This window comes from Mesoplodon mirus (assembly GCF_964341445.2).
Source record: "Mesoplodon mirus genome assembly, chromosome: 15".
Taxonomy (NCBI): Eukaryota; Metazoa; Chordata; class Mammalia; order Artiodactyla; family Ziphiidae; genus Mesoplodon; species Mesoplodon mirus.
Window position 1 is genome coordinate 42,038,284 of NC_138991.1, and position 14,811 is coordinate 42,053,094.

Consider the following 14,811-nt stretch of genomic DNA (forward strand, 5'->3'; position numbering starts at 1 on the left):
CATTGCAACGGACATCTTTGTAGAGAAAGCTTTGCATACCTTTGTGATATATTTCCCTAATTTCCCTAATTATATTTCCCTAATTCTTGCAACTTTTAACACTTTTTCATACGTTCAGCAGTTATTCCATGTTTGACCAACAGAGGGCATTTAAGGCTTTCATTCTCAGGGCAAGGCCACAGCCATTTCTACAGCATATAACAACAAAAATAGTGGTTTTATTGTGAAGAATGATGCAATTTTGGATGTTCAGTAATAATCAGCAAACTCCAAAGGCAGAATCAAAGTCATTTATTTTTCTGCCTAGCCAGAATCACCCACCCCCCGCAAAAAAAACCCTCAAATGATGAGCTTTGTTAGGACTTAAACCCAAAATGAATAAAAATGATCTTTTGCTCAGAATAACAAAGTGACTGCTCTGCTTTATGCAAAGTCCTAAATTCTCTGCAGAAGACTATTGGATAGTGACAAACAATCGGGAAAGGGAACTCAATGTTGAAAATACTGACCTTGCCAGAGAAAAGCTCAGACAGCCCCCAGGATCAGTAGCTCCCTAGAAAAACCAATTTTGGGGCAACACTGAATTGGGTCCTGCCTAGACTATTACTTACCCATCACCTACTAGCCAGGTTGTCGTAGGTAATACTATAGGTTTTGTTAGGTAAGCTTGAAATAATTGTTTGTGTACATTTTTCTTCATTTTCACCAAGACCATAAATTCCCAAGGGCAGCAATCTGCCTATACTTCTTAGCACAACAATTATACCTAGCAAATTACTAAGTACAAGGGAGGTATTTAAATAGTTGTCACTATTTAATGTCACTTGTCATGCTAATGACAAGTTTCAATTCTAGTATAAAGATGATTACTGAGAGGTAGAGTGGTGGTTAAGGGTGTAGGCTCTGGAGCCAGGTTGCCTGTATTTGTATTCTGATCCCGTCACTTACTAGCTGGTCTAGAAAGCTGGTACTGCCTCCCAAGCCAATGTCTATAAAATGCAGATAGTGACAGTACCTACCTCAGACGGTGATTTTGAGAATTAAATGAGTTTAAACATGTAAACTCAGGCACAGGATCTAGACAATGAGAAGCTGTTGATAAATGTTTCTAGAATGATTATGTGGCTAAGTGATTACTAAGATTTTTTTCTCTCATTTAAAAATTCTCTGATTCTTCATGGATGATGCTCTCTCCAGCCTCCTCCTGCAGCCACTGAGGACACCAGCCTCTCCCTGGCTCCACAGGCTCACCCGCTGGCTGTAGCCATGGCTGTGCTGGCCCTGGGAAGCTCTCTGATCTTCACAGGCAACACATCTACCCTGGTCCCTTACCCAGTTACCAATTTTTATTTAATTTTTAAAAAATATTTATTTTTGGCTGCATTGGGTCTTAGTTGCGGCACTTGGGATCTGCGGTGCGTGGGCCCTTCCTTGTGGCGCGTGGGCTCCAGACTGCACGGGCTCAGTAGTTGTGGTGCGCGGGCTTAGTTGCCCCGCGGCACGTGGGATCTTAGTTCCTCAACCAGGAATTGAACCCGCGTCCCCTGCATTGGAAGGCGGATTCTTAACCACTGGACCACCAGGGAAGTCCCCCAGTTACCAATTTTTAAATTTTACTCCAGGCATCTTTCATTTGTTTGACAGGAATTCCATTTGATTCCATCAAATCACAACATCTCACAAATATAGTCATCTTCCTACAGGTGTTCTAAGATGTCACATGGAACAGAAATGCTTTGCTTCGCAGGGCTCAAGAGAAATGTGCTCAGACTAGAAAGAAGACTTTGTGAAGGAGGGAATGTCAACAGGGAGGGAGATATCACAGCATCTGCTTCTCCGGGCCAGTTGTGCAGTGGTTTCTTCTTTCCTGAGTCAGCCGTTTTTGTGCGGTGGTTCTCTGCCCTTTTCCTATTCCAATACATTCCCGCTCATGACAGTGGAGTCTCCAGGGGTGGGCAGGCGCAGGGAATAAAAATCCTTATGTTCACCTAGGGGCGAGTATTGGAGTCAGGCTGGGTTATAGTTTAGAAATGTCCTCGCCTCCCATTCTGATAGGCTCTAGAGGGATATGTGACCTCCTCCCTACAATGCTGGTAATATAAAACTAACACAGGAAATGAGCAAAAAACCAAAACCAAAACCAAATTATGTTATGCTGAAGCTGATTTTATTGCTATCTGGAGGCTGAAGCAGTAACTAGAGCAGTAACAAGAAATGGGACTTAAGACAGCTGAGCCCTTAACAGGGCTGGGATTTCCCAGGGAGAGGGGTGAGGGATTAGGTTTCTGGGCATGTGGAAGCAGCAGAAAGCAGAGTGTAAGGAGACAGGGAAGAGGTGTACTGTTCACAAGGGGGTGGTGAGGCTATACTGCAGAGACAGAACAGTTTAGATGTAATGTGTGAGGCATCTGAGAATCAAAGAAGGTTTTTGAACAAAAGAGTGCCTTAAGACACAGTGCTGAACACAGGATTGACGTGGCAGCAGTATTCATTTTCAGTTGAAGGGAACACGGCTAGGGGGGCGGAGCGGAAAGAAGGATACTAGAGTCAGGCTTAGATACCAGGTCACCACTGTGGCACTCGCTGAGAGGCCTTGTGTACGTGGCTTGACCTGGCTGAGCCTCTGTTTCTTCATCTGAAAATGATATGTTAGAAGTTTCTGTCTGGGAGGATTAATCATTTACCAAATATTTTACTAGGTTCTTACAATGTGCCAGACATTCTGCTAGGTGTCAGGGGTACAAAAATGTACAAGACAAGACATAGTCTCTGTCTTCCAGGAACTTACCATCTAGTATAAGAGATAGACAATTTAAGAAGTTAAGAAACATTAAAAACTGCAAAGTGTGATACGGTGATATTGTGAATAAGGCAGGCAGGAAGGGGATCAGGGAGAGTCTTTCTGAGGAATTAGAATTTATGGAGACCAGAGAATTGAGAAGGAAACAGAAGAACAGGATTCTGAGACAAAAGGATGGTAGCAGGTCTCTCTGAAATAAATTATAGCAAAAAGTTCACTAAGAAATTATGATGTATAGAGGGGAATATCTAAAATACAGCAACTGAAGAAACTGTGGTTTATCAGATCATTATCTGATAGATCTTACTGCTTCTCAGAAATCACAGTAATGAAAACATGTAAACTACCAGTGCTTCACATTTAAAGCTTTTATTTTGAAAAATAAAATACAAAAGTCATCAAGTTGTAAATGTATGTGGTAATTCCTCAACTTCTCAGAAACAATACAATGAATTATTTAAATAATTAAGATATTTAATATTATCCACATCAATACATTTAAACAGGTACAAGTGTTCTACAAAACATTAGAACATGTACAGACAACCTATTCCAAGATGAAACTACGCAATTTTGCTTAAGAATCCCATCTTTAAACCCTCCCCTTGAAAACAAAGTTTGGAATCTGGTAAGAAAAGATGAGGATCAGAGCAGTTTTAAGAGAAAGCACACATCCTCTCTGGGCTCCTTCTCCACAGGGCCATGCACGTAATCAGGATCAAGAGCGCTGTACTCGGGAAGAAGCAGGTCACTCAGGAGGGTCGGAATGTGTGCTGACATCCCACCCTCTCAGTGGGAGGAGACTGGCAAATGAGAAGGAGATTCGGGTCATGGTACATATACTCCACTGATCTCAGCAGGGGACAGCCAGTCCTAGAAACTTCTCTGCTGCTGAAAAGGCAGCAGTCTTCCCTAGGGCAAACAAACAGAATGTGTTACAGGTATGCAGTCAGCTTGTTCTCCCCTGCACAACACCGCCTCCTTTCCAGCTGTGGGCCTGGCACAAGCCAGGCCGACAGTTAGGGGGATGGACCATTATGAGAACAGCTGCCTCAGAAGGACCACCAGAGAGGCACACTCTCCCTCAGTCTGGGATGCTTTCAGATGCCTGCCAGTAGCTTCGATGTGCAACACAAAAGGATGGCAGCCAAAGCAAGCGCTGTTCCTGCCCATTTCTAAATGACTGCAACTGTCATCTGCAATTGAAGCTACTGCAGGGGCACTGACAGGGACGTCAAATGTCCAGGGGTCGAACATGCTGACTCAGTATGAAAAAGTGGATATTGAGATTCTTTAAAGGAAGCTTTAGGAAACACAGTGACTGTCGTTCATATGCCAAAGGGATCCAAAAGGCAAGAGAAAGACTACGATTTGTCTTGAGATGCTTTGATGTCTTCCTAGCTTCTCCCGAGTCCTTCTCTCATTGTACGTGGGCACCTACAAGCCTCGATAAGCAAACAAGGATGAAATGCTGCTGTGGAGGCCACTCAAGGCTGGAGTCAACTGACACTGCATTCTGTCTTGTAAAACAGCTGGTCAGTAATGAATCCCTGTATGCATGTTTCCAGGAGGGAATTTATCTATACTTTTGAAAGTATTTTTGAATAAACAACATTATCCAAGGCCTGATAACGGCTGTTATACCTGTATGCCCATCGAGTTGAAGTCTACATTTAGCATTTGCTTCTTAGCAAAAAAGGCAATCATAATTCCTAAAACCTATGAATATTATTAACTCACTGCCATCCATGATTTTAACATGGCATAGCAGCATTCATGTGCTTTTTCTATCTATAATCTATTAGCACACAGCAAGTCATAAAAACCTCTTATTCAAATCAAATTATTCAATCTCAATTTTCTCAACAGTAGAAGAGGAATAATATCACCTACTTGCCAGAGCGGTTTGAAACTTGAATGAAATCATTCATATATGTATATATATGAATAATATATACATTTATTACAGATACCATATAATGTACCCTATATCATTTATATACTATATATATATATATGATGCTTGGTATTTTACACCTGGTATGGAGTACACACTCAATACATGGTTATTATATAAAATAAAAATAAAACAGCAAACAGGGCTTCCCTGGTGGCGCAGTGGTTGACAGTCTGCCTGCCAATGCAGGGGACACGGGTTCGTGCCCCGGTCCGAGAAGATCCCACATGCCGCGGAGCGGCTGGGCCCGTGAGCCATGGCTGCTGAGCCTGCGCGTCCGGAGCCTGTGCTCCGCAACGGGAGAGGCCACAACAGTGAGAGGCCCGCATATGGCAAAAAAAAAAAAAAAAAACCCAAAAAACAAAAACAACAACAAAAACAAAAAACAGCAAAACTATAAGAAAAAAACAGATTTTTTACTTTTTTATAATAGGTTTTATTTTTACATTTTATTTATTTTAGTATTTTATTTTATTTTACTTTATTTATTTTTTTCCCCACACTGCACGGCTGCGGAACCTTACTTCCTCGACCAGGGATCAAACCCTGCCCCCTGTAGTGGAAGCACGGAGCCCTAACCCCTTGGCTGCTAGGGAATTCCCAGGAAAAATCATATTTTAAAGAAAGCTTTTCAAGTTCCAAATGATCTAAGGCATAACCAAAATATTCAGAGCAAAACAGAATCTTAAAAAAGTATGGGATAGGGGTGTGAGGTCTGAGCAGCCATGTCAGGAGGTCTAGGTTCAGAAACCAGCTTTGCCACTAATTGGCTGGTATCCCTGGACATGCACCTGATGATTACAGACAGAAAGGGCCGGTAAGTCCTGTTCCACACTGTAGCCTTTAACTACAATGAGACAACATAGGTTACAAACATTAAGACATCATAATGCATTAACATCAGCAAGGTTGAAAAACCAACCAGGCAACTCCTGAAAATATTAGCGCAAAAACATCTGCACATCCAGCATACAGAGGAAGCAGTACAGGGTGGTGAAAGAATCCCTGGCTGGATGTCAGGAGACGGTGCTCTTTAGCCTTGGGTTTTTCCGACCTATGATGTGACCTTGACAAATCCTCTCTCTAGGATCAGTTTCCTTATCAGTAAACAGGTGGTTGAGGTTGATGGTCTTCAGGTTTCTTTCAGCTAAAATATTTTATCATTTTAAACCCCTCCTCATAATGAAAATAATAACTAACACTGTTTGAGTGCTTACTATGTGCCAGGCTTCTGGCAGACATTATCATGGTTAATTCTACCACTCTCTTATTAACACCGTCCTCATTTTACAGATGCAGAAACTAAGACACAGAGAAGTTAAGTAACTTGCTCAATGCCACACATAGCCGAAATTCCAAAGCAGGTGAACTGACCCCAGGGCTGAGCCCTCCACCTGCCGCGCTGCCTCCTGAGAGCCTAAGCAGTGAAACCCAAAGACCCAGCAATGTCCCCAACCTCACCTCAAGTATGCAAGAGGTTCTTGGCTCTGCTATTCCACTTGCTCAGTCTGTGGAAGGAAGCAAAAGATGTTTTAACGTTGGTTAGCATGAGAAGTGACTGCTCTTGTCAAAATATCAGGTGTAGCTTGCAGGCTGTGATCAGAGACTTTCTAATGAATTCCGTCTGTGACTGTCGTATAATAAAGAAGATGACTGGCCTTTGGCTCTCGTTCCTGGTAGGGAGACTCTAAATCCTTGGAATTTTCCAGGTAACAGGAGTGTCTTTGTTATTCATGAGCCCCTTAGATCATATCTGAGTTTCTGCTAAGAGATGAGATGACTCAGGATGAGGGCTGGTCACCAGGAAGACCAACCTGTGATTTGAAGGTTGGGGCTCTGAGCCAGCCCAGCTTCTGGGAAGGGGACGATGACTGGGGATTGAGTTCAATTCCATGCCAATGAGTCAATCAATCATGCCTATGTACTTAGACTTCAGTAAAAACTCTGGATGCCGAAGTTCAGTGGAGCGCCCTGGTTGGTGAACGCGCTGATATGCTCTGAGGGAGAAGTACACTGATTCCACAGGGAATGGGCACAGAAACTCTGAGTCTGAGACTCTCTCAGACCTTGTCCTATGTGTCTCTTCATTTGGTTTGTCTTGAATTGTTTCCTTTATAACAAAACTATAATTTTTTCTTTTGGCCACACTGTGTGGCTTGCGGGATCTTAGTTCCCCCACCAGGGATCGAATCCGGGCCCCCAGCCAGTGGAAGTGCAGAGTCCTAACCACGGGACGCCAGGGAATTCCCAAGACTATAATCTTAAGTATAGCACTTTCCTGAGTTCTGTCAGAATTCTAGCTAAATGTAATCCTGAGAGTTCTGTGGGCTTCAGTTTTCTCATGTATTAGACGTTAAATCAAAGCCTTTTATAGGCTTTTTTCTAGTATGTGTGTGATACATTAAATGAAACTAACCAGAACGGGGCTTGAAGTGCCTATATTAAGTCTTTTGCCCAATTTTTTGTTACCTTTTCCTTATTTATTTGTAGGAATTCTCTATACTGATGAATCTTTTGTTTCAAAAATTTCCCCCCTTAAGGTGTCCTTTTTTACTGTCTTTATGATGCTTTCTAATAAGTAAAAGTTCTCAATTTTAATGTAGTCCAAATTATCCATTTTAAAATTAATGATCCATAAAAAGAAACAAAATTGAGTTATTTGTAGTGCAGTGGATGGACCCAGAGTCTGTCATACAGAGTGAAGTAAGTCAGAAAGAGAAAAACAAATACCACATGCTAACACACATATATGGAATCTAAAAATTAAAAAATGGTTATGAAGAACCTAGGGGCAGGACAGGAATAATGATGCAGATGTAGAGAATGGACTTGAGGACATGGGGAGGGGGAAGGGTAAGCTGGGACGAAGTAAGAGAGTGGCATGGACATATGTACACTACCAAATGTAAAACAGATAGCTAGTGGGAAGCAGCCGCATAACACAGGGAGATCAGCTCAGTGCTTTGTGACCACCTAGAGGGGTGGGATAGGGAAGGTGGAGGCACAAGAGGGAGGAGATATGGGGATATATGTATATGTATAGCTGATTCACTTTGTTATAAAGCAGAAACTAACACACCATTGTAAAGCAATTATACTCCAATAAAGATGTTTAAATAAATAAATAAAATAAAGTTAATGATCAGTATTTTTTATAACTCACTTAAGAAATCCCTCCCTCTTAAGGTCCTTTATTGCCTCCTAGAAACTTTATTATTTTGCCTTTCACATTTAGGCCTATAATCAACCTGGAAATGATTTTTATGTATGCTGTGAAGCAGGGGTGTCCCTTTAGTTTTAGTCTCAAATTCCCTTTCTTGACTCCTTCAGACTTACTATGCAAAACAGCCTTTGGATTTGACATTTCTTCAAGACTCTGCCTCTTGGATTATTCTCTGGCTCCAGTTACCATAGCCTGTAAGTGAGTGACAACTTGTTCACGAATCCATCCAGGCTTCTGGCACATCTTGCCCAGCCAAGGCTCAGGGCCCCTGTGCCCTTTTGTCTGCAAAAGTTGATCAGAGTCTTTTGGATAGATAAGGTGTTCCTTTGAGAAGATCTTTTTTTTTTCTCTGACTCTTGAGGCCTTATTTCAATTTCTCACACATAAAAGTAATTCAGTAGACATTTGCTGAATAAATGAATGAATGGATGGATTAAAATTAAATATATGTTAATAAGCATATACCATGAAAGTAGTTTAAAATACGCAAGTAATATGTATCAGTTACTGATGGTTTTTATGAGACAAGGAACTGAGAAGACAGAGCTTTGAATCCTGGTGTGAGACACAGCTGCTCTTACAGAGAAGCCCATGTACTCTAGGCTTGCTTTAGGCAACACGACTTCACACAATCTGCGAGGTTCCCCTCAACAACCCAGATCTGGAACACTTTTAGAAACTGAGTTCAGTGCTGGGTCTTCATTTCCTATTAACAAGCTAATCACTGATAGCAGCAGCCTGGAGGCAACATGTATTATCACCATGCTGGACAGGGAAGTCTTCTGCTGGACTCAGGCTGTAGTCATTGATTTCTTCCCACTACTACATAGGAATGGCAGGTGATGTGCTCACGCAGGACACTCTGGGCTACTCTAGGCCTGTCGGCTGTAACGTCACCTATTTCTCTTCAACTCAAGAAACAATATTGGAATCCAAATAAGTGACAGTGTGACATTACAAGGAGAACTCTGAATCTGTTTTAATTAATTTTTTAAAAAGTAAAAGTTATAAACTTCAAACTCATACCATCCATTCCCAACTTGGGGGACTTAGCAGTTGAGGGCCAATGGCTGTGCGTATAATGTATTCACAAGTCTTCTAGGCTCCAAATGAGAAAAATGAAAAGGCCATGGATGTACATGTAATAAGAACAAAGGGTGGCTATACATTTTTATTTCAAGTTAGGTATCAGAAGCCTGGAGCAGATTCACCAAGGCAGGCTCCTTATATGTGGAATACTGTGTGGCTTGTGAGCAACCTCAACCCTCTGGTGTCTCCCTCCCACCCTCCTTATCCCACCCCTCTAGGTGGTCACAAAGCACCGAGCTGATATCCCTGCAGAAGCCAGTCTTTCTACCACCAGCACATAGCATTATCTCTTTGAAAAGATTACTTCAATGCAAGAGCCCATCTATTGTAAATCAAGAGGAGGAAGCAGACACAGTACCTGAGCTTTTCCTTTAAGAAATTCAGGTAGCTGAAATTCTCCTTTATAGACCTGGAAAAACAAAGCCAAGTATGAGTTTAAGGAAACAGGTACTGTCATCATCACTTTGGGAGGCTTGCAAGGACTGATAGTGGATGGGTTCACTGCTTCATTCTTGGCAAGTTTCAGAACAGGAGGGAAGCCCGTCAGTTCAGAAGCAGCCTGAGTTGAGGACTGAGTGAAATCCCTATTCACTCTGACCCCACCTGCTCTACTTTTGCCTGGGTGCTCCCAACTTGTGAGCTGCCTGGGAGAGGGCGTAGAGTCTCTGAAGAAGAAAGAAAAGCATCCTAACATTCCAAGTTCCAATCACTTTAGCTGAGAGAGAAAGCAAGCCCAGGCCTTCTCTTTCCAGCAACCAACACAGAATTCACATAATTTAGGAATAGGTTCCTCCTGATTTCCTTCTGACATCTCCAACCTTACAACTCTGGATTTAATTCAGCTTTACTTCTCTTAATGTACCCAATATTCCCATAATAATTTGAATATTAGGTGGTTCTTAAAATGATATATACTTTTAACCTTGTAAAATCTTATAATTAAAAACTTACTCTTTTCAACATATAAAATTATGTTTCTAATAGCAGCAATAATTAGGAAATAGTTTTTTAAAAGATGTGTAAGATCTTTACATAGAAAACTATAAAATATTATTGAGAGAAATTAAAGACCCAATAAATAGAGAGACATACCACTTTCAGGGATTGTAACATTCAACATAGTAAAGCTGTCCATTCTCCTCAAAGGATTTCCAATAAAAATTTTAGCATGCTTTTTTGGGGTAGGGGTAGGGGTAGGGGTAATTTCAAGAAGATTGTAAAAGTTTTATGGAAATGCATAGGGCCAAGAATAATCAAGGTAATCTTAAAAAGAACAAAGTGGAAGGACTTATTCTATCATAATAGAATATTATACACCTATACATACAAAAAACGCAGCTATAATCAAGACGGTAAGGTTTTGGCACGAGGATAGACAAATAGATTAATGAAACAAAATTAAAAGTCCAGAAACAGACCCCCATTTAGAGATAACTGGTTTATGACAAAGGTGGCACTGCAGAGCAGTACAGCTAGAACGAATAAATAAATGTGTTTATGTATATAATGATATACCGTACTGCAATTTTAAAAATGAGCTACTACTAAACCAACAATGTAGATGAATCCCTACACAAAATGATGAGGAGAAACAAGCCAGATCTCCAAAAATAATATACTATTGACACATGTCTCCATTTAAAACTTTTAAAGCTCAAAAATAGGCAAAGCAACTCTGATGTTAGAAATCGGGATACTGTTTATCCTGGGGAGGGGCAGGGTGGTGGTGATTGGGAGGGGGATGAGAGAGGCTTCCAGCGTGCTGGTAATTTTCTGTCTTGATATGGGTAGCAATGATAAAGATGTGTTCATTTTGTGATCATTTATTGAGCTATGACTTGGATACTTTTCTCTATGTATGTTACACTTCAATAACAAAACAAGCTAGTAGCTTAGGAATTTACCACACTCGCTCTGTCTTGCTCTCTCTTTCACACACACATACACACACACTTTAAGTGCAAAGATGTTTGTTTCAACACTGTCAACAACAGAAAAAAACTGGGAACTATTCATGTCAATCAAGAGTGAAGAAGGTCTCCATCAGCTACAGTTTGATAACTGCTGGACTCGAGAAACTACAGGAAGGAACTATGGATTGTCATTGGGAAGAGAGTCATTGGGTAGCCCCTCAGAGCACAAAGAAATCTTCTAAATGGTGAATACTAAAGCCTACAAACCTAAAGGATTTTTACTTGGTTATAAGATGACTGATCCACTTCTAAAAGTAGCAGTATTCCTTCTGAGATTGAGAGAATGAATGTACTGTTTTCCTGTCTCTTTCTCTGCAATTTCTAAAACCTGGTCTATTCTTTAGGTTCTCTGCTACAGTTCTAGGAAGGCTAAATTAAAGCAGAGAGAAGAGTCTTATGCATAAGATATTTCTTTAGATATGCATCACACTGGAAGCTGAGGTGAGTGCAGGATAACAACAATGCAGCTGCTAGGAGTGCCTCGAAACTTTCATAGCCTCAAAGAGTCCCAGGTCACTGGAGGGCTGGCCTAACTGCTCCCTGAAGAATCTGCATGTCAGAATCCTGTTTGCTTTACCCCAGCACCACAGTCCAGAGATTGTTCCAGCTTTCTTCCTTTCCCCTCAGTTTTACTGAGATATAATTGACATATAACACTGTATTAGTGTTCCAGCTTTCTGATGTAGGAAGTGTGTGTGTATCATGTTAACACTGACTTCCACTGTGCCTGTCTCCACTATCTGTGGGACAAGCAGACACTATATCCAAAGCAGGGGCTCAAGCCATTAGAAGAGGTTTTTTGTTTTTGCTTTTTACCAGGTTCTCAAGTGTCTTTCCTTCTCCCTCTATTCAGAGAACTGAGTCTCAACCTCCATCCTCCAAGCCTCTAAACATAAGCTGCTCAGGCCTAGGGTCTTGTGCCTTGGCTCCTTTACCGAACCAGAACAAGTTTGTTTGCCCCAGTGCCTCTTCCAGTGTTAGTGGGTTTGGTCCCTAAGAAACTTTTCTTATATTCCTCACATTCTCTCAGAAACCAACTCTCCTCTCTCTTAGCTAGCCTCTTCTGCTAGAATTCAAGCAGAAGGTTCAACGCAAGCCCACGGGGTCACACAGCTAGTTAGTGGCAGAGTGAGGCTCAGAAGGCCCTGGCTCAGCACTCTCCCATTATACCATGCTCTTTGCATTTTACTACTATTAGCATATCTGACTGTTAAATTTTCCCTTCTCTTTTTGGTTTGTTGTAAGGCATCACAGAAAATATGAGTGGGAACATTAAATATTATAAGTGTCTTCCAGAAATCAACAGTTCCAGAGAAGTAAGGTTTATATGAAAGGGGGAAAAAACCCAAAACCTTAAATATGTGGTGTTACAAATGTAATTAAAAAAAGGGCGGCGGGGGGGGGGCGGGGTTCAGGATAAGACATCAGACAAAAGGCTCAGTCAAAAAATAAGTGGGAAGCTGTCTCCTCTCATTATCCTTTAGGGAAAAAATGCTTCAAAAGTTAGGAACTACAGTACTGACAAAAAGAACACTTTCTACTGACAAAGCAGTTCCTATTTAGTGCAGGAAACCAAGTACGGCATCACTTAATAAAAACAGCAGAGTTAGGAGTGGAATTTCCTCTGGCTAAAGGAACAGTGTTTCTGGACATACTAATCTCTGGTACTAATGAACTGAGGATTTTGCTAGACAGAAATGAGCTAGGCAGTCAGAATCCAAATGCTCCCACAGAGCCCTCCCACCTCAAGCACTGAAGAACAACAAGGAAACAAAAGTAGGCTTCTGATTTAGAGGGTGCATTGGTAATAAAAATAATACGAACAGCAGCTAAACTTTATTATTTTCCCTGGATCACGGTAGTGTTGAGCATGCGTTTCACATGTATCACCTTATCGAATCCCACAATCTCCTGAGGGAGGTATTATCCTCTTTTTACAGATGAAGCAACTGAGGCACAGAGAAATTAATTCGTCCAGTGTAGTGAAATGGGAGGCTACTAAGTACCATGATGGGGCTTAGACTTTAAAAGGGTCATCCTAGTTGCTCTGTTTAGACTGTAAAGGGCCAAGGACAGAAGTGCGGAGGCAACAGCAGTAATCCAGACAAGACAGGATGACAAGGAGGCAGCAGTGGAGGTGGTGAGAAGTGGTACGTTTGTGGATTTTTTTTTCCTAATCATGTCTAGATTTACTAACAGACTGGATGTGGAATGTGAGAGAGCAAAGGGGAGTCAAGGATGACTCCAAGGTTTTTGGCCTAAGCAACTACCAACTGGAAATATGAAGTTGCCATCAACTCAGTTGGGAAAGGTTCTGGATATAGCAGATTTTCAGGGGTTCAATTTCAGAAATGTTAAGCTTCAGATGTCTATTAGACAATAAATGAAAATGTCAAGTAACCAGTTAGATATACAAATCTAGGGCTCATGGAAGAGGTCTGGGCTGGGATCTATAAATTTGAGAATCATCAACTTATAGATGGTATTTAAAACTTGATACCTGATGAGATAACCCAGGTGCTCAGGGTAGAGAGAGAAGAGCAGAGGACTTAAGACTGAGCTATGGGGGCATTCTAACATTAAGAGGTCAGGGAGAAAAGGAAGAATCAGCAAAGAAGACTGAGAAGAGGCCACCAATGACACAGAAGGAAAAATTTAAAAAGTGGTGTCTAGAAGCCAGGTGAAGGAAACATATCAAGGAGGGAGTAATCAATTGTATCAAAAGAGGCTGGGGGGCTTCCCTGGTGGCGCAGTGGTTGAGAGTCCGCCTGCCGATGCAGGGGACACGGGTTTGTGCCCCGGTCCGGGAAGATCCCACATGCCACGGAGCGGCTGGGCCCATGAGCCATGGCCGCTGAGCCTGTGTGTCCGGAGCCTGTGCTCCGCAACGGGAAAGGCCACAACAGTGAGAGGCCTGCGTACCGCAAAAAAAAAAAAAAAAAAAAAGAGGCTGGGAGACAATATGACAACTGACCATTGGCTAAGCAAGGTGAAGGTCACTGTGACCTTGACAAGAGCTAATTAAGTAGAATGGTAGTTGTGAAATTCTGAATGGAGTGAATGTAAGAAAAAATAGAGGGAGTGGAACTGGAGACAGGAGTACAGAAAACAAGCTTTTAAGTAAAGGGAAGCAAAGAAATGGAATGGCAGTGGCGGGGCACCTGGCATAAGTGTAGGGTGTGTGTGTATGCGTGTGCGTGCATGTGTGTGTGTGTGTGTGTGTGTTAAGATAGAAGAATTAAAGGCATATTTGTTTGTTGATGGGAAAGATTCTGCTGGAATGCAAAATGTGATAATATAGGAAACAGGGAGATGGGCTTGGGTACACAGGGGAGGAAACGCCTTTGCATAAGAACACGTTCAGATGGTCACTTCTGTTACACAGACTTTCTATTATGACAGATGAGGATATTAGGTTGTAATACTTCCCTTCCTCTAGTCTCTCAAAAATTACACAATAATTTTTGTTTAAAGCCACATTCTGTAAGTTTTCATTATTATGACAATATAAATATCAGAGTTACATTTTCTTATACAATTTGTGCTGTTTTAGCTAGAGTTAATAATTGCCTCATATACTTTTTAAATTAATAGACTTTATTTGTAGAGCAGATTTAGGTTTACAGAAAAATTGAGTTGAAAGCACAGTCCCCATATACTTCCTCTCCCTCTCCTACAGTTCTCCCCAATTATTAACATCCTGCGTTACTGTGGTACATTTGTTACAACTAACAAACCAGTATAGATATACTGTTATTAACTGAAGTTT

General features: G+C 41.4%; 1 protein-coding gene across 7 annotated transcripts in view; it reads right to left on the bottom strand.

Annotated features, from left to right (window-relative positions):
- Positions 1-3,153: 3,153 nt before the first annotated feature.
- Positions 3,154-14,811, bottom strand: part of TPST1 (tyrosylprotein sulfotransferase 1) — a 136,255-nt gene continuing 124,597 nt past the window's right edge. For all 7 annotated transcript variants that reach the window (XM_082645138.1, XM_082645143.1, XM_082645137.1 and 4 more), the window contains 3 exons: positions 9,428-9,478; positions 6,219-6,265; positions 3,154-3,712 (listed from right to left, as the gene is read on the bottom strand). In XM_082645138.1, coding sequence (XP_082501264.1) covers positions 6,248-6,265; positions 9,428-9,478 — 69 coding nt within the window. In that variant the 3' untranslated portion in view covers positions 3,154-3,712; positions 6,219-6,247. The remainder of the gene's footprint in view (positions 3,713-6,218; positions 6,266-9,427; positions 9,479-14,811) is intronic.